Raw genomic sequence first — 22,596 nt, forward strand, 5'->3', positions numbered from 1 at the left:
ACTTAATCTGAGGGCTGTAGTTGTAGCTCAGTGGTAGAGCCCTTGACTAGCATGTGTGAGGCACTGGGTTCTATCCTTACCACCACACAAAAATAAACAAATAAAATAAAGTCATTCTGTCTGTCTATCTACAACTATTAAAAAAAAAAAAAAAAAAAGAGTTAATCTGAGCAAAGTCAACCAGAGGAAGAAATTGAAAACATAAAAAAAAAAAAAAAAACACATTATTTAAACAGAAAATTGAAGAGAAAAGTGTAAAAGCAGCTAAAATTAATGAAGCTCAAGAGTGATCCAGGAGAGTACTTGTGGTTGAATGCAGGTAGTTGGCATTTTAATAATTTGTACTCTGGGCAACCTGTGCACCAAGTTCTTTTAGTTTTCTGAAATCATACTGGTTTAAAAATGAAAGTTTTAAGAAATTTGAGGGCTGGGGGTATAGTTCAATGGCAGAGCTAAATACAAACAGCTAAAAGCTAAGCATTACTACAGTAAAGCCATGAGAAGCAAAATGCTATGACTAGACAAGCTTTCCAACTTGAGTACTAAGAGTAAAACCCCTATGAACACCCTTCTATGTGTCTTTCAGAGAACATAAAACATTTATTTCTCTGTGTCTATACCTAGCAGCAATGCTGAAAAATTATGGGCTAGGCGTTGATTTGCCACAGTTCACAAAGTGATCACAGCACTTCATATTCCCAGCATGAGGGGTAAGGTTCGGTTACTGCACCGTTTGGCCAGCACTGGCAGTGCTCATATGTTAAATCTTATTCCATCACAATTCTAACCTGCAATTCCCTGTAAATACCTTTCCACTTACCATTGATGGCCATTTGGATGTCTTTTTTGGGAACATGCTTATTCAATTTTTTGGTTATTTAAAACATGTTTTTCACTTGATAAACATTCTTTTTCTTTTTAATTTTTTTTAAGTTGTACGTGGACACAGTACTTATATTTTATTTATTTATTTTTATGTGGTGTTCAGAGTTGAACTCAGTGCCTCACACATGCTAGGCACGTGCTCTACCAGCTCTGGTAAACATTCTTATATGTGCTGGGTACTGTTCTTTATTAGATATGTAAACATTTTTGTTCTTAATCATCTTTATTTACGTAAGCATATAATTGATTGTTTTTAATAATCTGTATAACAATTACTCAACTTTCTTTTTGACACTATAGGTACTTTTCTTTATGGAAATATGGATGCATCATAATTTATTTAAACATTTTCTTACAGTTGGATTTGGATAGACTATTTCAAAAATTTTATTTACTCTTTAAATTAAACTGTTATGAGTATCCTGTTTATATGACCTTGTCCAAGTCTTTGTTTCCCTATGAAAGATTCCTAGAAATTAAATGTATTATTTTTCTACTCCTGTGTATCACATTACCCCAAAACTCAGTGGCTTAAAACAATAATCATTTATTATCTCTCACAGGTTCTGTGGACCACAAGCACTTGTCTCTGCTCCACAACTTTTTTTTTTTTTTTTTTTTTCGGTGTTGGGGACGAGGGATTGAACCCAGGGGCACTTTACCAATGAGCTACATCCCCAAGCCTTTTATTTTTTATTCTGAGACAGGGTCTAAGTGGCTGAGGCTGGCTTCGAATTTGTAATCCTGCCTCAGCCTCTGGAGTTCCTGGATTACAGGTATATGCCACCAGACAGCTCTGTTCCCCAATTTCTGGGACTCAGCTGGACACTCAAGAGCCCCAGGCTACAACCATCTGAATTCTGTCTCACTTGCTCACTCATTCAGTGGTTAACACTGGCTGTTGGCCAAGGCTTAGCCCAGGTTTTTAATGAGAATACCTGCATGTGGCCTGTTCATGTGACTGAGTTCCAAGGACAAGCATTCTAAGAGCAAGACAGAGAGCCAGGAGGAAGCTATATCTGGATTTTTTTTTTTTTCTCCAAATAAAGGTCTTGCTATGTTGCCCAGGCTAGCCTTAAACTCCTGGACCCAAGTGATGTTCCTTAGTAGCTGGATCTACAGCACCATGCCCAATAGGAACTATGTCCTCTTTACGTTATAGCCTCAGAAGTCACATCTCAACATCCCAACATACTCAACTGACTGGAGCAATCACAAGCCTGCCTAGGTTTATAGGTAGGGGAAAGGTTTATAGGTAGGGGAAGGGGCAAAATTTTGTGAAAGGATATGAGATTATGAATGCTACTGGGGTTCGTTCTTTCTTTTTTTAGTATTTTTTTTTTTTTTTTAGTTGTTGATGGACCCTTATTTATTTATTTATATGTGATGCTGAGACTTGAACCCAGTGCCTCACAAATGCTAGGTGAGTGCTCTGAGCTACAACCCCAGACCGTCCCCTACCTGCCAGGGCTATATCTTGAAAGTAGAAGCTGCGATACTTTATTTAAAGGTAGGGGGGTAGGGGGGAGCTAAGTTACCAATGCCTCCATTCATACCTTTAAATAAGAGCCCATTTTAAATGGGCTACATTATATTTTCTAAGCTATTACCAAATGAAATGGGAACATCAGCTCAATTATTATAGGCAAAATATTAAAGAAGATATACTCCCTGCTGGGCACCATGGTTAAAGCCTATAATCACAGCTGCTCAGGAGGCTGAGGCAGGAGAAACAAAAGTTCAAAGCCATCCTCATCAAAAGCAAGACACAGGAAAAGCAGCAGAATACAACAGACACCAGTATGGCAATATGTAAATCAATGGATGTGCAACTGATGTGATTCTGCAATCTGTATACGGGGTAAAAATGGGAGTTCATATCCCACTTGAATCAAAGTGTGAAATATGATATATCAAGAACTATGTAATGTTTTGAACAACCAACAATAAAAATTAATTAAAAAAAAATAAAAAATAAAAAATAAAAAGCAAGACACTAGGGGTTGGGACTATGGCTCAGCGGTAGTGCACTTGCCTGGCATGTGTGAGGCACTGGGTTTGATTCTCAGTACTACATATAAATAAATAAAATGAAGTTCTATCAACAACCAAAAAATTAAAAAGAAAAAAAGCAAGACGCTAAGCAACTCAGTGAGAGACCCTATCTCTAAATAAAATACAAAAAAAAGGAGGGGGATATGGTTCAATGGTTAAGTGCCTCTGGGTTCATTCCCTGGTCCAAAAAGAAAAAAGAAAAAGAAAATCTATTAGGTGATAAGTAATATGCCAAATACCCTCATATTTAAAATCTATTAATATTCCAGTGTTAACTCCACTTACAAATAAACCCATATAGTATGACCTAAATCACAACTAAAAAATGCATTAGAAAATACAGCAAGGAAATACACCTAAGTGTTAATGCAAGATTCTAAATTATTTTTTTCTATTTTCCTGTTTTTCAACTTTTCTCCAATGACTCTATATTCCTTTTATAATCAGGGAAAATACATTTACATATTTAAGAACTCAGCATATATCATTATGTGTGTTCTATATGATCATAATGATATTCTAAGTAAATAATAAAAACTGTAAAATTAGGAAATTATAAGCAAGGGTGTTTGGACTGCCAATGGCATTACATTTTCCATTTTTCTTTGCTTAATTCCAATTTTTCCAAGTTTTTATAATCTTTATTAAAAGTAACAGATGCCAAAGGGGAAAAAAAATAGGCAATCCCCCCAGGAATGACTTTCCCTATGTTAATCAGTTTTATACTTAAGCAAATATATCATTTCTCAAATCAATAGCTACAATACAGACCAACTCTAACCACTAATATTCAAAAAGTTAACATCAAATTTAAACTACACTTACAAAACAAACAAACAAACAAGAGTTAATAAGATAACACAGAGAAAATTCTGTGGCTTATGCTTAAAAACAGTTTTAAAATGCTGTAGAGATTGGGAGGTAGGTCCCCTAAGATTCTTGGCCCTGGTGCACATGCACCTTCTCCCAGTTCTTCCATCAAACACTGCCTTGAGTTGAGGATGCAGCTTAGTGATAGAGCACTTGCCTATCATATGTGAGGCTGTGGGTTCAATCCCCAGCCCATGAAAAAAACATTACCATGAAGGAAACCTGCAGATGTAATGAAGGTCCTAAATCAGCCTGTGCAGGTAGACCTGACCTGATTTCACAAGACCTTTAAATTTGGACCTAAAGGTCATTTAGGGGTTAAGAGATCTGCAGCATGGAGGGGTTTGACGTATGAGTTTGCCATTACTGGCTTAAAGACAGAAGGGGCCACAAAACAAGGAAGGCAAGCAGCCTCTAAGAAATGAAAGTGGCTCCCAATCAACCCACAGCAAAATAAGGACTTCATTTCTGCCACTGCAAGGAATTAAATTCTGTCAATAACCTAAATGAGCCTAGAAGGAGGTCCTTCACCAGGGATCAGGATGAAAACTCAGCTTGGCAGGCACTTTGATCTCAACTACAATTGTCATTCCATCTTTTTTTTTTTTGGTACCGGAGTTTGAACCCAGAGCCTCATGCATGCTAAGCACATGCTCTACCACTGCAATACCCCTCACACAAATGCACTTTTGGTACACACAAGAAAGTAACACTGACTGCCTCACTTACAATTGAAAGAGAAACCACAACTTATGAGTACTCTGACTCATAAAAGAGATAAACTAAGCAAATCAAACCACAATGCATCACAGACTATCTAAACTCAAAACTAGATCCTTCAGATCCACATGTTCCAAAAAGACTTCAGGCAAATTAATTTAACAGTAACTCGGCACAGACATTAGATTTGATCTAACATTAGAGCTTTATGAGTTTTAACAACTCACCTAGTTTACAAATTCTAAGTGATGCTTTCCCAGATTACAAACTTCCAGCTAAAATCGTTAACTGTCACTAATCTAACAGTGCCCAGTGTTTCCTAACTGCTTCCCCTTTTGAGAGACCACTAGCTTCCTCTGCTTATTGAAACAAATTAAATAAACCTAACTTTTTAAAAAATATATTTTTAGTTGTTGATGGACACAATACCTTTATTTTATTTGTTTATTTATATGTGTTGCTGAGGATTGAACCCAGGGCCTCACACATGCAAGACAAGCGCTCTACCATTGAGCCACAACCCTAGCCCCAAACCTAACTTTTTTAAAAAAGTACAAATACATCCTTCCTGGTGTCAGTGGGCTTTCACAATTGGAATTTCCACTAAGATTCAGCCATGCCCCTTGCTTCTGGTGAGACCCACATTTACAAAGTCCTGTGTATAACCAAGACCACTTGAGTGCCCTGCTCAGGATGACCCTGCCTGTGACAATGAGTGAGCAGGATACTTCTGTTGAGCAGTGAGCATCAAGGTGATGCTGGGTCCCCTGACTTTTTCAAGTCTTATCAGACTGCTTTGTTCCTGAGTGAAATCTGGCTTCTCCATAATGAAAAGGAAGTTCACAAAGACAGGACAGACATGAGCCTAGTAAGTCCATCCCCACAGGCTGGCAAGTTCAGATCTCAGAGATCTGTCTTTGGGCAAACTTTGCCTTAGTCCTTATAATCCTAAGAAATGTTTTGTTCAGTTCTTTCTGTCTGGAGCTGCTCTTAGTTAATAACAGCTGGTCTTTGGTGTTACATTGTGTCTTTTAAAGATGTGTGATTACATATATCTACTTCCTACTGTAGGTCATGTGAAGTTTTCTCAGTCTGTGTCTCTTGGGGGCCTCTCCTGCCCACTTTATTCATATTTTATGATTATGAGTACAATTCAACAAACAGCATGATTTCACCAAGGAAAAATCAAAACCTACAAATGGCCTCTTAGAGAACTTTAAACATTGATAAATTTTTTTATTTATTTTTGTTTTTTCTGGTACTGGGGATCTAATTCAGGGGCACTCTATCACTTAGTTACATCCCCAGCCCATTTTTAAAACTTTTATTTTGAGACAGGTCTCACTAAGTTACTGAGGCTGATCTCAAAATTGGGATCCTCCTGCCTCGGCTGCACATCAGCCTGGGCAACATAGTGAGACCCTGGGTCTAAAATAAATAAATAAATAGATAGATAGGTAGGTAGATAACAATAAGAATAAATAAATTGTGCTTCAACACTTGGGTGTCTTTCAGATTAAAGAAAATATACATTCATGTATAAAGGCTGACTGTAAAAATATTTTTATCTCTTGGTTTAAATAGGCTTTGTACTGATGAAGTTCATAATACACTTTATAGGATAAATAAATGGAAAGCCTGTACGTGTGTTAGTGTCCTCACTTCAGGATAATCAGTGAGTTAAATCCTTATAAAACTGATTATGTACTTTACTATAATAGGAGGTTCTACTATTTCATCTGACAATGCTAGTTAATATAATAAATTAACTAAAGCCTGCAGTCTCATCAACCCTAAGTGGTTTCTGCTTCTTTCTTACATTCACCTGAAGTTCCCAGCTAAACATCAGTAATTGAGTCTTGTGGATGATATATCAAAAGAACTTCTGTAAATATTTGTATCATGCTTTCATAATTACTGATACTACAGACAGTAAATTATTCATGTATTGCTCACATCATTACTATGAAGAGACACTGTAGCTGAGTCAGGATTTCTAGAACTGTTTTGGTCCAGAAGCAGAACATACAACGAACAAACTATTTACATCCAAGATCACCTGAACAAATCAGAACCTCCCAAATGGAAAATGCTACTGATTACCATGTACTTTGGATGACTTTATCTTTTATCCTCTTGGTTATTTTCTTCTTTCTCCAGTGGTCCAAGAGTCGCTGGTCTAGACTGTCAATAAAGACCCCTTCCTTTATTCTAGTATATATATCAAGACCTTTACTCATGACCATTACCAAATATTGGATGTAATTCAGACTCTTGCAAATGTGAACAATCCATTTTCAAAATTTAAAAAAAATTTATTTGGTTACTAAAGGAAGATTCAAATAGATTTTGAGATATATGGGACATTATTTCAAACTTCAATAATAATTCTTGTCTGAGTTTTTGTCTGTTGCAGACTCGTAGAATGTTACCTCCAGAGTCGTTATACCAATCAATGCAATAAATGATCATCTAAGACATTTAAGAAAAAGAACAAAATGGCCCAGTTCTTTAAAGGTCAAAATATCTAGCACTGAAAGCTTGATAAACATTTACAACCTATCAAATAATGATACAAAGCTTGCTTCACCAACTCCCCTAAATGGTAAATCCTCCAATTTAGCTGAAGAATGATCAGAAGCAGAGGCTGAGAATTGAAACAGAAACTACAGATTGCTCACAAATGCTCAGAAAAATACTGCTTGCAAAACAGATAAACAGAACCAAACCAAACCACAAAGTATATTGCAGACTTTCTAAGCTAAAATCTTTTTAAAATACCAGCTCTCCAAGACACAAAGGTTCCAACACTGTAAAATAAAATAATCTAACACCAACTTCTCAGGGATTCACATGGACTAAAGAAAAAACCACTGACAATATATTCAAATAACTCACCCAAACTATAGATTCTAGCCAAACCCTGACCAGACCTCCAACTTGAATTGAAAGTGCCTCAACTTTTTAATTAATTTATTTTATTTTTCTTTATTTTATTGTTTGCAGCACTGGGGATTGAACCCCGTGTCTCACATATACTAGGCAAGCACAATGTCACTGAGCTACACTGCCAGTCCCTGCAACCTCTTTTTAGCCAAAGTAAATCATCTGCATGAAGTCCAGAATTTTATAGTTCAGACTCCACAGCTTTTTGCTTCTTATTTTTAAATTTGTTCTTGTTATTTATACAGGACAGTAGAATGTATTTTGACACATTGTACACAAATGGAGCACAGGTTCTCTTTCCTCTGGCCAAACTGGGTCACAACTTTTTTAAAGTAGGGTTTATTTAGGGACTTATATGCTGCACCCACCGATGTGCTTGATAAGCTCTGACATGTTTACATTTGTCAAACCATTACTCCAATCAAGGTAAGAAACATTTCCACCACTCTGAAAAGATCCAGACAATCATCGTTGGTTTGTTTTTTATCAGTGCAGATTCATTTGCACTTTCTAAAGTTTTACATTAATGAACTATGCAGTATGTGTCTGGCTTTTTTTTACTGAGCATAATGATTTTGTGATTTATTCATACCTGAATGATGAGTCAATCGGGTTGTATCTTTTTATTTGCCAAGCAGTATTCCATTGCGAGTATATACCATATTAAGATTTTTCCATTTACCTACTGGGTATTTCCTGATTTGAGCTATTGTAACTAAACACGCTATAAACATCTGTGTATGAATCTTGTGTTTTCATTTCTCTTGGATAAATACCTAGGAGTAGAATGCCAGGGTAGTATGGGTTAGTGTATAATTAACATACTATGAAACTGCCAATTTTCGAAAGCAGTTTCACAATTTTACATTTCTAACAGCAGTGTATGAGTTCCAGTCACTTATATATCCCTGCCAGAACTTAGTCAATGTCTTTTAATTTCAGTCATTCTTTTAGTTATGTAGTAGCATCTCATTTCCCCAATAGTTAATGATTTTGAATGTCTTCTTGTATGTTACTGGCCATTTGTATATTTTCACTTGTGACTTATCTGTTTAAAACTTTTGCCTATTTTTAAATTTTTGCTGGTTTTCCACTTATTAGTGAATTGTAAGTTCCTCATATATTCTGGATATCAGTTCTTCATAAGACATACATAGTGTAAATATTTTTTCCCAGTCTGGCTTGCTTTTTCCTTTTCTTAATGAAACATCTTTAGAAGAATAAGATTTTAATTTAATGAAACCCAATTACCAGTGTTTATGATGCATGCTTTTTGGGACCTAAGAAAACTGTGTCTACCCTAAAATCACAAATATTTCTCCTCTATTTTCTTTTAGAAATTTATAAATACTTCATCTCTCCAAGACCCAACTCCTATGGCTTGAGGATAAGGATTTCAACTTGCAAATTTGGGAGTATCACATAGACATTCAGATCATAGTACCATATAAGTCATTAACACTTTTTCTTTATAAATTAGAGTAGTATGGCATAGGCTAGGATGAAAACAATCTCTCTCTGAAAGACCACTAAAGTCCAAACAACAACTACATAGGTAAAACACACAACAAATAACATTCATATGCAAGATATACCATGGAAACAAATGGATTTTGTATAATTTTAGTTAACTATAACTCCCTTTTTCTCATACACACACCAAAGTAACAGTAAAGTTGTCATTAGAGGTAATCCTGAATCTACTCTAATTCTTACACAGACACAAAATCATTCAAGATTTCAAAACCTGTTGGTAACAAACTAATTACAACACACTTCACACCTGTATTGCACTGGGGAATAGTAAGAAACTTGCAGTTCTGTTTTTAAAAAGCTAAAAATAATAAATCACTAACTCTACCTGTTTGGTATCAACTTCAATATGTGAAACATAATGCCACAAGACAAAACTGCACTCTTCTTTATAACAATGAAACAGTTTATTTTTGTAACAGTTACTTAAAGAGGATGGTTGGTGACCTCCTTAATTTGATTTAAAAGCAGCAAACTCTGAAGAAATCTACTGAGCACAATTAACACCACCTTCCTCTTTTCCTAATAACAACAGCTAGGAAAGACTGGTATAGAATCACAAACTTATGTTTCTTTCCGGAACTCAAACATTTCAGTCTCATCTCTAACACCAGTTGAGGAGATTTATAATTTCAGTCCAGTCATTCAGTGTCATTCTTCTAAAGGCTGAAAGACTGCACATTATCAATTGAAAAAAAATTCAATAACTAAATAGATCTAAGGTTTTAATAGCTAACCTCCATAGTACCTGGGGAGAATAATGATATTTGTTAAAAGTTAAATTTGGAATCTTTAGCAAAACAAAGGGTTATACAGGTATAATTTTTAAATTAGCAAACAAAGGGTTATACAGGTATAATTTTTAAATGCTTGGGGGGAAATACTACGGAAATAATTATATTCTAGTTAAATAATTATTTATCTTGTACCTAGCACATGCTCACACATTCACACACTAGGGGTAATGTGTAAAATATACAAGTTTAACATGTGGAGTTTACCTTGGAGAATATTATGCTCTAGTTAAGTAAGCAAATAATTCACATAAAACAAGATAGAGTATACCCACAGAAACATGAAATAATACATTGCATGGTAAAGACTAAGTACAGAAGATTATAAGGGGAATCAAACATGAAATCAAGGAAGGTACGAATTTGAGTCTGGAGGTAATTTTCTGGCAGGTCCAAAGCTACTTCTACACTTTAAGGAATTTGTTAGAGCAAACACCCACCCCTGTATCTAAAGGAATACTACAAGGGAGAAAACAGAAAATTCCAGTAAATACTGTGTGTAAGAATATTTTAGCTGAGCATGGTAGCACATGCCTGTAATTCCAGCAGCTCAGGAGGCTGAGGCAGGAGGATTGTGAGTTCAAAGCTAGCCTCAGCAACCTAGAGAGGTCCTGAGCAACTTGGCAAGACCATCTCAAAATAAAATATAAAAAGGGCTAGGGTTGTAACTCAGTGGCTAAGCACCCCTGGGTTCAAACTCCAATACAAAAATAATATTTATTTACTTATTTATTTAGTACTGGGGATTGAACCCAGGGGTGCTTAACCACTGAGTCACATCCCCAGCCCTTTTTATATTTTATTTTGAGACAGGGTCTCACTAAGCTGCTTAGGTCCTCCCTTAGTTGCTGAGGCTGGCTTCAAACTTGGGATCCTCCTGCCTCAGCCTTTTAAGTTTTCCATATTCATTTCAAATATATATGTACATGTGTTTGTGGAGGGGGGTGATACTGGGGATTTAATTCTGGGGTGCTGAACTGCTAAGTCCTTTTTCAGTTTTTAATTTTGAGACAGGGTCTCTCTAAGTTTGTTCAGGGCCTTGCTAAGTTATTGAGGCTGGCTTTCAACTTGAAATCTCCTGCCTCAGCCTCTCAAGTCACTGGGATTACAGAAGTGTACCACTATGCCTGGCTCAAACTACATTTTTATATTTAACATAGCTTTCAAGATCGGAAATAGAGCCATGTTACCATTTTTTATGAGCTCCACAGGTAATTTTGTCTGGTAACCAGAACTGAAAACCATCATTCTAAGACAATTCATCTGTTAATGTTCCCAAACCTTGATTCTACCATGTGTCATTTGCTGTTAGATTACCTTTATTTTAACAGAAATTCTTTTACAAGGCTTCTAACTCAGAAGCCAAAACCTTAATCAAACTAGGCCTGCACATGATTCAAAACAAAATTATAAAAATTAGTTTCTAGTGGGCAAAGGGCGTTGGTGTGGCTATAAAGGGGAAATAATGTAAGAGAAGTCTTAGGTTGACAGCCTGTTCAGTGTCTTTTTTTTTTATTCTTTCTGTTGATGCTGAGGATCATGCATGCTAGCTGAGCACTCTACAACTGAGCTGCACCCTCCGCCCACTGTGGGGTATTTTGATTGTTCTGGTAAGGCAAGGCTAATACATGTGTACTGCATGGATAGACACACACGATGGAGTGCATGTGTGATATAAAATAAGAAAAAAACCCTCTGGATTATGCCAATGTCAATTTCTTGGTTTTGCTATAGTACTGTAATAGTATGTGAAATTGATGCAGTGGCCAAAGGGGGCTTGTGGGAGGTTTTTTTGGAACTTCCTGTACATTTCTTTGCAACATCCCTGAATCTATAATTATCAACATGAAAATAAATTTTTCAAAACTCAGTTTCTAAAGTTCACTGAAGAAATTCTGCAACTTTTCACCATCAAATTCAACTCAGTATACTACTATAATATACACCCACTACATAAAAATGTTTATATGGTGGTAATATAAGTAAAATCTGATGCAAATCTGCATAAACAAAAAGGCCATGTTGGGGATAACCATTTAAATCCTGAAATATGAAAGACATGCCTGAAAAGTTACTGGCCTATGAGTTGCTATTTTAAGATGACTGTATGGCCTAAGCCTCCTGGGATACTAGGGTTTACCTAAATAGCTACCTCGGTTGACTACAAATGACTTTGCTTTCATGCTATTTTAAGCTAGCAAGCCTGCCCTACTTTTGCAAACTCATTTCCTAATCTGCTCACCTGCCTTCCCAATCATGAACCAGTTCAACACAGCTGAAGAGGTTATATTAAATATTATTGCTGAAAATAATATTGCCTTTCAGACTTTAATAACTTAATAGAACAAGTAATTTTATTTCAGTGATCTGATCAAGCTCTTTGAAATCATTCCCTCTGCAATTTGATGGTCACGGAGCTCACTTTCAAAGTAAGGCTAAGATATGGCCCTCCTAGAACCAACCAAATAATCACAACTAGTGACAGTCAACAGAAACAATAACATTTTTTCCTAGAAGACATAAAGAGATACTTTCTTTTTAAAATTAGGTTATCTGTCATGTTGGAAACAAAGTCACATTTTCAACTTCATGGAATGCTAGTTTGGTATATTTTGCTTATAATGTTTTTATTTGTCTTGTGGTTTTGCTTTTTAAAAAAATATGATAAGCCAAGTACAGTTGCACACGCCTGTAATCCCAACACCTCAGGAGGATCTCAAGTTCAAAGCCAGCCCCAGCAATTTAGCAAGACTTTATCTCTAAATAAAATATATAAAAGGGCTGGGGATGTGGCTCAGTGGTTAAGCATCCCTGGTTCAATCCCTGGCACACACACAAAAAAAAGACAAATCATATTGTATATATTTATAGGATATAATGCTTTGATACATGTATATTATATGGAACAAACTAAAAAGCTCATTAACATACTCATCACCACAATTACCTGTCATTTTTAGGGTGATAAATTTACTTATTTTGAAATATAAAACACATTAGTATTAATTACAGTCACTCTGCTGTGTGACAGACCTCAAAACCTATTCTTCCTATCTGAAACTCTGTATCCTTTAACAACTCCCCATTCCTCCTCATCACCCCCCAGGCCTCTTGTAACCATCAGTCTACTTTCTACTTTTGGGTTCAATTCTACTAGATTCTATATGTGAGATCAAGCAGTATTTTTGTCTCTGTGCCTAGCTTATTTCACTTAATATTTTATCTTCCAGATTCATCCATGTTGCCACAAATGGCAGGATGTCCCCGCTTTTTAAAGCTGAATGCTAGCCATTGTGTATGTATGTGCTGGACACTCAGTGTTGATGGACACTCAGGTTGACTGTATAATTTGGCTACTGTGAGTAATGCTGCATGGGACACAGATACACCTTCAGCACACTGCTTTCAGTTTCTCTGGATATGAGCCCAGCAGTGGGATTACTGGATCATATGGCAGTTCTATTTTTAGTTCTCTGAGGAGCCTCCACACAACAGAAACAATAACTTCTATACTGACATCATATATTTTGCATAAAACAATACACAATACTAAAAAACAACCAATTTGCTACCATGGATAAATCCACTTTTATTACTCCAGTCATACACTAAAACCACTCTGTTTCACTTTAAAATTTCCACAATGCCCTAGGTCATAAAAATAACAAAACCTAAGTGCCCACACTGGAAGAACACAAATTAAGTCTCATCTCTTTAGTCCACTGATCACAAAGTTTAAAACTTTAAAGGACCATCAATTTACAGAGTGTGAGAGCAGACATTTCACACCAGACATGGTCTATAGTTTAGTCAACTGCTCTTTTTCTAGTGGTATTAGTCATAGGCAGCTCCACAGGTTTAATTTTCTGTTACATTTTTAGGAAGCTATTATATACTATACTGTGTGAATACATTTCATGCAGTATTTAAGCTTCTAAGTATAACCAGAAATGACAGGAATTCATCAACTATTTGTTTATGAGTACATGATTTCCAAAATTCTACATATGCTGCCAAAAAAGGAAAATTTCACCTTAAGCATTTATTATTATTATTATTATTATTATTATTATTATTATTATTATTATTATTTTGGTACCAGGTATTGAACACAGAGCACTTAAACATTGAAACACATCCCCAACCTCATTTTTATATATTTTATTTAGAGATAAGGTCTCGCTGAGTTACTTACGGCTTTGCTAAGTTGTTGAGGCTGGTTTTGAACTTGTGATCCTTCTGCCTCAGCCTCCTGAGACACTGGACTGACAGGTATGCACCACCACACCTGGCCCTTAAGTATTTTAGGTTTAAATCCTTTCAAAGCCAACAAAACTAAGGTGGGAAAATATACAACACTTGGGTGTGTGGAGGGAAGAATCCTGTGGCACTCTATCACTGTACTACATCCCCAGGCCTTTTTATTTTTTTATTTTTAAAATTTGAGACTATTGTGCTAAGATGCTCAAGCTGACCTCAGACTTGCAATCCTCCTCCTTCACTCTCCCAAGTCGCTGGGTACAATATATTACTTTAAAATCTTCATTTAACATATGCTAACTTAAGTAAAACAGATATGCTGTCAAATTTCACAAGATTCAAGATTAACTGTTTTTCCCATGGTGCTGGGGATCAATTTAGATACCTGAGCATACTTAGGCAGGTACTCTACCACTGAACTATATTCTCAGACCCAGGATAACTTATTTGCTTGTTGGGTACTGGAGATTAAACCCAGGGGTGCTCTACAACTGAGCTACATCTCCATTCATTCATTCATTTGGAAACAGGCTTTCTCTAAATTGCTGAGGTTAGCTTCCAATTTGCCACCCTCCTGCCTCAGCCTCCTCAGTAGCTGGAACTATAGGTGTGTACCAGCATGCCTGTCCTCTCTCTCCCATTTTAAATTTGTGGCAAGGAGAATAAATAACAAAGACCACACAGCTAGTAATTGGCAGAGACTATGCTCTTTTCTACAGCCTTTACAAAATGTTTCTTATGCCTGCATTTACTTAATTTTCTATGCACTTAACCATTTACACCAGATACTGTGTTCAGCACTAAGGATTCAGTTATTGCCCTTGAAAAGAACCATGTTGTGTGAACAAAAGACATGAAAACCACTTTTTCCCCCTTTGGTGTTGATGATAAAACTTAGAGCCTCACACATGTTAGCAAGTGCTTTACCACTAAACTACATCACCTTCTTGTGCTTGACATCTTTGTGAGCACTTCCTGCTGGGGGAAAAACTCAACTGATGAACAGCTTGCACCTCGAATCACCATCAATGATGAACAGTTGAGTTTATCCCCCTGCACGCTACAACTCTCCAGCCTTGCACTAAGTTTTCTTCCTTCACACTTCATACCCCCATCCCCAACCCACTTTGTCACTGCTTGTACGTCCCTGGAATGCTTTATAATGAATGGGCTCTTTGTCTTACTTCTGAGTAGAATCTTGTCCCACAGCTTGCTTCTTCCCTACCTGTTTATGAGTTAGCTAAGAGGATTTCTGAGAAGATTTCTCTCCTCTGCCAGGTGGCTGTAGAGAGTAATAGTTTATAGAATGTGGACATTGATGTCAGACATACCTAGATTCAAATTCTTTTAGTAGCTGCATGACCACGGACAAATTAACCTTGTTTTGCCTCAGTTTGTCTATCTGTATGAGAGGTTTAATAAAACCTAGCTTACTGGGTCAAATAAACTACAAGTGTAACAGCAGGAGCACAGGGGAAGTTCTGCATACATGTCAGCTGCTGTGGTAATCACCATCATCATTATCATCATCAATAGCTATTAAAAGATCTCTTATGAGTTGCCACAATCTCAACGCTTTACAAACTTTTTAGAATGTTTGGAGCCTGGAGCAGTGGCGCCTGTAACCCCATCAGCTCTGGAGGCTAAGGCAGGAGGATTGTGAGTTCAAAGCCAGCCTCAGCAATTTATCAAGGCCCTAAGTAACTCAGTGAGACCATGTCTCTAAATAAAATATTTTAAAAGGACTGAGGAAGTGCCCCTGGGTTCAATGGATTCAATAATCCCTGGTACCACCCCCCCCCAAAAAAAAGTTTGGGGCTGGGCACGCAGCAGCAATGGCAAAGCACTTTCCTAGCATGTACAAGGCCCCAGGTTCAAGCCTTAGTAAACGTAAGTCCTTTCAGGGCTCTGTGAGTTTACTCAATGTATGAATATCAAATAGCATCAATTTCTAATATTTCAAAAGTTCAGCAGCTTGTTAGTTACAATTGTAAGTTAAACAAATGTTGTTGACAAATACAATGGATATACACTATAACAACTTATTGACATTGAAAATTTATACTTAAAAATGGTTCTGAATTGGTATTCTAAGAAATTATTAGTGTGCTGCCCTGAAAACTAAATATGAGTATTAGCACTTTCAAACCATCACAGAAAATATTTAATTAAAATTACAAAATTTATGCTAAAATAATATGCAATATTTTCATCATAAAAGCTTTAAATGGACCAGGTGTGATGGCGCATGCCTGTAATCCCAGCGGCTCAGGAGGCTGAGCCAGAAGAATTAAGAGTTCAAAGCCAACCTCAGCAACTTTGTGAGGCCCTAAGCAACTCAGTGAGACCCTGTCTCTAAGTAAAATACAAAATGGGGCTGGAAATGGGGTTCAGTGGTTGAGTGCCCCTCAGTTCAATCCCCAGAACCACTCCCCCGCCACACACACCCCCAAAAAAGCTTTAAATGTATGATCCATTTTCTTTAAATTCAAAATATGCCAACAGATAGAAATGTAGAAAAGTATTAAAAGCAGTTATATCTGGACATAAGGAATATGAAGTCTTTGTTTTCTTCCCTTTATGCCTTTCAAATTTTATGATTGATTGGGTTACGTTATAATTAAAAGGGAAAAGAATATTTTAGGGCATCAAGAGCAATGGAAATAAATGAAGTACAGGTACTAGAGGCTGAAAGGAGGTAGTGTGTACTCATGGAAATAGCTATACTACTCTTCTTAAACATCTTTTAAGAAAGTCACAGCCACTTTATCCTAAAGCCAGAACGTTAAGAAGTCAGTAATAGCACAGGACATGGGGAATATACAGCCTGTCTGAATTCCAAGAGAATGAGACAAAAGGGGCCAACACCTTATTGAAAAGATGCCTGACTTTCAGTCATAGACCCTATTCAGCCACCAAACAACAAACTTAAGAGAATGGATTCCCCATGTCAGTATTATAATTTCTGCAGGAATTTCCTTGTTGCTTCTAAAAAGATTCAGTACAAAGGAATAAAATGCCTTTATATAAATCTACTGTCAAAGGAAAAAAAAAATATCCCGCAAACAGAAAAAGGAATTTGGAAACCAGGGGGTAGGTGGTTGGGGATCAAACTGAAAGAATTTCACAATTCAAACCTTTTGAGATTCTAGTTCTCTGCTCCAAATACCATACCAATGATAATGTATCTGAGCCCCTTTAAAATTAAAAGCTCAATCTCCCCACTTTCCTTAAAAATTGTTTTTCTGCAACTGAACTTTCTCATGCTGAGAATGGAAACTGAGGAACTGGTCAGAAAGCACGGGCAGGAAGCACAGTGCCAGGAAAAGCTGAAAAAAACCTGGAATTATAACCTATCTCTGGCTAGCACAGCTTGGCTAAATCTACATATTTGTACTTCCTAACTTTTGCTCCTATAAATTGTAATGTTCCTCTAGGGCAGGTGGAGGTATAAGTCCTCCTCAGTTTTGGCCAAACTGCCATTAAATTCATTTTTCTTTTTTATATGTTTGCTCTTATTTCTGATAGGATCAGATGACTAAATCCAGTCCAGAGGAATCCCAGCAGGGCTTGTGGCCTGCTGCCTATCACAGTGATACCCTAATGCAAGGGGTGGGCTGCTGTGGGGGCTCATGAGTACACACTACCTCCTTTCAGCCTCTTTCAAAAGAGACAATTGAGCATCTATTAGGGCACACTGCAAATAGCACTCAAAAAAACATTTAATGGGTGAAAGCATACGAATTTTTTTAAAGGGCTGGGGATGTGGCTCAAACGGTAACGCGCTCCCCTGGCTTGCGCAGGGCACTAGGTTCGATCCTCAGCACCACATAAAATAAAGATGTTATGTCTGCCGAGAACTAAAAAAAAAAAAAAAAAAAAAAAAAAAAAATCGAAAAATTCTCTCTCTCTCTCTCTCTTTAAAAAAAAAAGAATTTTTAAACATAAAATGAATACCTTCAACAGCTAGAGAAGAAATCAGCAGCCAGGGACATTCTAAAGCAGGAGCATCTGTCTCTTCACATTATACCAGTGCAACTCCACCCAAAGCACTTCATATTGTAGAACTAATATTTCCTAAGAAGGGCTTCTTAATGTAATTTCATATACTAATCCGACATTTTTCAAACATTAATGGTTTCTCTACTAACCACTTACATAGTAAGAGGTCTGTTATCAAAGTACTGTCATATTCATAATATTTACCCCTTAAGCTTTCCACAACAGTTGTGTCATTTGCATGACCTGCACTTGTCAGGGAAGATATTATTATAGATTAAATTTTTAAAATTTTTTTTTAGTCATAGAGGGACACAATACCTTTATTTTATTAATTTTTAATTTTATGTGATGCTGAGGATCGAACCCAGTGCCTCACATGTGCTAGGCAAGCACTTTAGCACTAAGCCACAACCACAGCCCTACAGATGAAATTTTTAATGTAAATACAAGAATACACGGTAGGGTAAAAAGAAAAAAGAAAAGAAACAAACCAACCCAAGGTCACAAATCCTGTCCAAAAGCAGAAGTAAAACCTAGGTTTTTTTGACTAGTAGTCTAGCCCCCTTCAGTTTCAGAAGGCTCCATTTAAAGGACACTTAAAATACAAATCTCTCCCACCCACCTACTCTCCTCCAAGATTTGCTCAAACAAAACAATTAAGCAGAATTTAAAGTTAAGAGGAAATAACAAAACCAAAAATAACTGGGGTGTGGCATCACCTCTGAAGAAGCTTTTGAGCTGTGAATAAACGTAGATAATCTGGCCACACAGAAGCACATGAGATCAGGATTTAGTACCTAATACAATAGACCTTAACTATTTATATTTTCCTTTCTTTTTTTGTGGTACTGGGGATGAACCCAGGGGTACTTTACCACTAATCACTTTCTCACCCTGCCCCCCCCCTTTTTTTTCCACTTTTACTTAGAGACAGGGTCTCAAATTTGTCAAACCCCTGCCTCATCCTCCTGAGTAGCTAGAATTATAGGTATGTGCCACCATGCCTGGCACATACCTTATATCCTTAAAAAGAAACTTCCAACTATTTCAACCTCTGGAAAGCCCAGAGGGGAAAAAAGCAACATTGTTACTAACTATAGCTGTGGTCAAGTTCTTATGCTAAAGTTTTTATATGTGAGATAAATCCACATGTTTAAGGGCCTGAAAATGCTTATGTTTCACTTATTTAAGAGTCGTCTAAATCAGACACAATGGCACATGCTTGTAATCTCAGCTACTTGTGAGGCTGAGGCAAGAGGATTAAGAGTTCAAGGCCAACCTGGGCAATACAAGATAAACAGGAGATTTTATATATATATATGCCTGCTCTGGCATGGTGACACATGACTGTCATCCCAACTACATGGGAGGATTACTTGGGCTCAGGAGTTAAAGACTGAGCTGGACATCGACATAGCAAGACTGTCTCAAAAAAAAAAAAAAAAGGATTAGTATTAGTATTAAAGGTATACAACATAATTGGTAATTTGGCTGAAGAACAAATTTATATTATTTAGACTATGAGGGTGGCGTTCACTTAGGTATGAACATGCCTAGCAATAACAAGCACCTAAACTTTCAGTGCTGTATTTTACTTTACTTCTTTAAGGGTCTTAAAGGGTCATATAAGATTCTCCTTTTTTATGGTAGAAATTACGCTGTACAATGGTAGTCAGATTTTGAGATTCCTGAAGGTCTGAGGGCTGCCACTAAGCTTTACTTAGATCTTATTTATCCTGACTTGACACACAGTTCTGATTTATCTGGTTTCCCTGACCACTTTGGCTTAGAAGTAGCAGATTAGAAGGCAATAAGGACATATTTGACAGAGAACAGTACTGCAAAGATAAAGACAGACAAAACACTAAAATGATATAGTAGTGAGGAGTCATCTTAGTGCAGGAGGAAACTGCCAACACCCATCAGAACACACCAGCCATATTAACAGTACAGCACAGAAGTTAATGTACAAAAATGATGACCTTGATTCATCAAAAAAGGTTATGTGTAGCATATTCTGAGTCTTAAAAGAAGGTTATATACTCCTTATGGGTTAGATATTAGGAAGATTTACATTAAAATGGTCAAAATAATTTAGCTGTTATATGAACAATTGACTTAAATCCCTAATGATATCCAACACTGAGCAGATAAGTCTCAAAAAATACTATCATATTTAGTAAGTATTAGATAGTGTAAACGTTCAACATTTATGATACTGATACTGTTTTCCTTCCCTAAACGGGCGATAGGCTTTTCCCTTAAAAAAAAAAAAAAAATGTATTATTGTCACAATCTTAGTTTCCTTTCTCCAATACCAAAATGAAAAAAAAAAAAGTATCTTAATAATTTTCCTCTATAATGCTGTAATGCTAACCACTTCATCCAGAGGCCACTGACACAGCTAATCTAAGTATTTTCCTTTCTTTTAGTGTTTTCATACCGGTTATTAACAGGAGAGAGAGAGAAAGGGCTGGGCTTAAGTCTCAAGGCTGGACAAAAGAAGCAGATGAATTAGTGGTCACGTTTGACAGGTCTTGTCAGTGTAAGGGCAGAAACGACTTCAACATAAAACCCTGCGAGATTTAGAAAGGAGCACTTTTTGTTTTGTTCTTATAACAACAACAACAAAAAAAAAAATCTAATAAGGTGGGCATCTGAATAGAGAACATTATTCTCCAAGTCTCTACAGTCAAAGGAAATATAAAAGACTAACATCTGTCAATCCGCTTTAAAGACCACACACACTTCTCTCTATGTCAGCATATGAAGTTTCCTTTAGCAATAGAGCGATGGTCTAGAGAAAGTAGGCCAAAGGTACACGATATATATCCTAAAAAAGAGGGCAGGGAGAGGGGTCAAGAAAGACCTGATCCTGAAAGATCCTAATTGGAAAAGTCCAGGAAAGTCCCTGCCCACACCAGCCCCGCTGCCCCCGGACAGGAGACCAGAAAAGAGGGACCGTTTCGTAAAAGAAAAATAAGGAGGCGCCGTCCCTCCGGGAGCGGTAGGCGCAGTCCCCACGGCACCTGGGCGGCACCGCTCCCGCAGTCCGGGCGCCGGGGACCGCCGAGGACGCCGGGGCCGCCCGCCGGCGGCTCCGCACCCTCCGGGTCCCGCTCGGGTGGGCGCGGCCGGGCCCCAGCCTCCCGCCCGCCGCCCCTGGGTCCCGGCGCCCGAGCCGCCGCCCAGCGAGGGCCGTTTCCAGAGGGTCGCCGAGGAAGGCCCGGCCCGCTTGGCACCTTTGATGACGCGCTCGGTGGTGGAGAATTGTAATTGCTTCCTGGACATGGTCCCCCGGCCTCCTCCCGGCTCCCGGAGACGGCCGGACGTGCGCCTCCGCCTCGCCGCCTTCCTCTCAGGCGCTCTCCGCTCCCGCGGCCGTCAGCCCGCCGAGCCCGGCCCCGACCCGGACGGCGCCACCGGGAGGACTGGCCTCCAACTGCACCGACAGGCTGCGGGAGCACCGGCCGCTCCCTCCTGCGGCGCCCGCGGCTGGCGGGGACCACCGCGTCGAGAGCGCCGGCGACCGCGGCGGAGCGAGGCAACCAGGGCGACCGCAGCCGCTCGCGTGCGCGACCCCGCGCCGCGCGCGCCACCACGCGCGCGCGCCTGCTCCGCGCTGCTGGCTGGGTCCCGGCTCCCGGCGCGTCTGCCGGGCTCCTCGGCCCGCGCTGTCTCCACTGCTGGCTTCCTTCTCCCTCTCGTCGCTGTCCCCGCGCCAACGCCAAAAGCAGCCCCGAGGTCCATGCAGGGAGGCCAGCGAGGCGCGGCCATCTTGCCCCGGCCGGCGACCCTGCAGCCTTGGCCTGATCCCCGTGCCCGGTCCGCTGCAAAGTGGTCAGGCCCCTTGCCCCCTACTGTTTCATCCTCCCCCGGTTCGACCCAAATCTCCAAGCCGCCTGGTTTAAGTTCTCATATTTGTTGAGTGCACTTAGTATGGTAAGATGGACCTTCGCGTCCATCCTAGTTCCTACCCAAACTTGAGGTCCAAGGACCCTTCCCTTCTTTTCTACGACTGAGAGAAATGGGTTGGGGGAGGGAAGGGCCTGCCCCTGGGACTCCAGGGCCAGACATCAGGGGTGAAAGGAACTGACCTTTGCCTTAACTCTGTATGTCACCTGCCCAGCTGGAGGGGTCCCTTCCCCCTTGATTCAGTGACATAGTACTTGTATGTCACATGCTGTTTGTAGTTCTGCAGTGTTCTGGACGGTTTGCATCACCATAGGCAGTCTCTATTAGAGTCTTGACAGTCTGGCTCAACTCTAGGTTAAAAATTGAACTTTATTGCTTCTTAAAGTATAAGCCTAGAATAAAATACGAACCATCTTGCTACAACTGTCTTCTCTTACTGAATATAGGACCTGGCAAAGTCAAAAGTATTTTGATTTTAGAAATGCTCATTGCATATTGAAACTGAAATCCAAGGAAGCACATGCAGGTGAGAGGCAAACCAGTTACTGCAGCAGCCGATGATGTGGCTATGTAAATCTAAGTTCAATTTAAATAATTCAGTTCCTCTTGTGCACCA

The 22,596-nt window shown here is 38.6% G+C and overlaps 1 protein-coding gene across 2 annotated transcripts in view; it reads right to left on the reverse strand.

Annotated features, from left to right (window-relative positions):
- The window catches only part of Ppp3cc (protein phosphatase 3 catalytic subunit gamma), a 71,347-nt gene extending 49,707 nt beyond the window's left edge, over window positions 1-21,640 (reverse strand). For both annotated transcript variants that reach the window (XM_076853602.1, XM_076853601.1), the window contains exon 1: window positions 21,308-21,640. In XM_076853602.1, coding sequence (XP_076709717.1) covers window positions 21,308-21,356 — 49 coding nt within the window. In that variant the 5' untranslated portion in view covers window positions 21,357-21,640. The remainder of the gene's footprint in view (window positions 1-21,307) is intronic.
- Window positions 21,641-22,596: the final 956 nt, after the last annotated feature.

This window comes from Callospermophilus lateralis, chromosome 4 (assembly GCF_048772815.1).
Source record: "Callospermophilus lateralis isolate mCalLat2 chromosome 4, mCalLat2.hap1, whole genome shotgun sequence".
Taxonomy (NCBI): Eukaryota; Metazoa; Chordata; class Mammalia; order Rodentia; family Sciuridae; genus Callospermophilus; species Callospermophilus lateralis.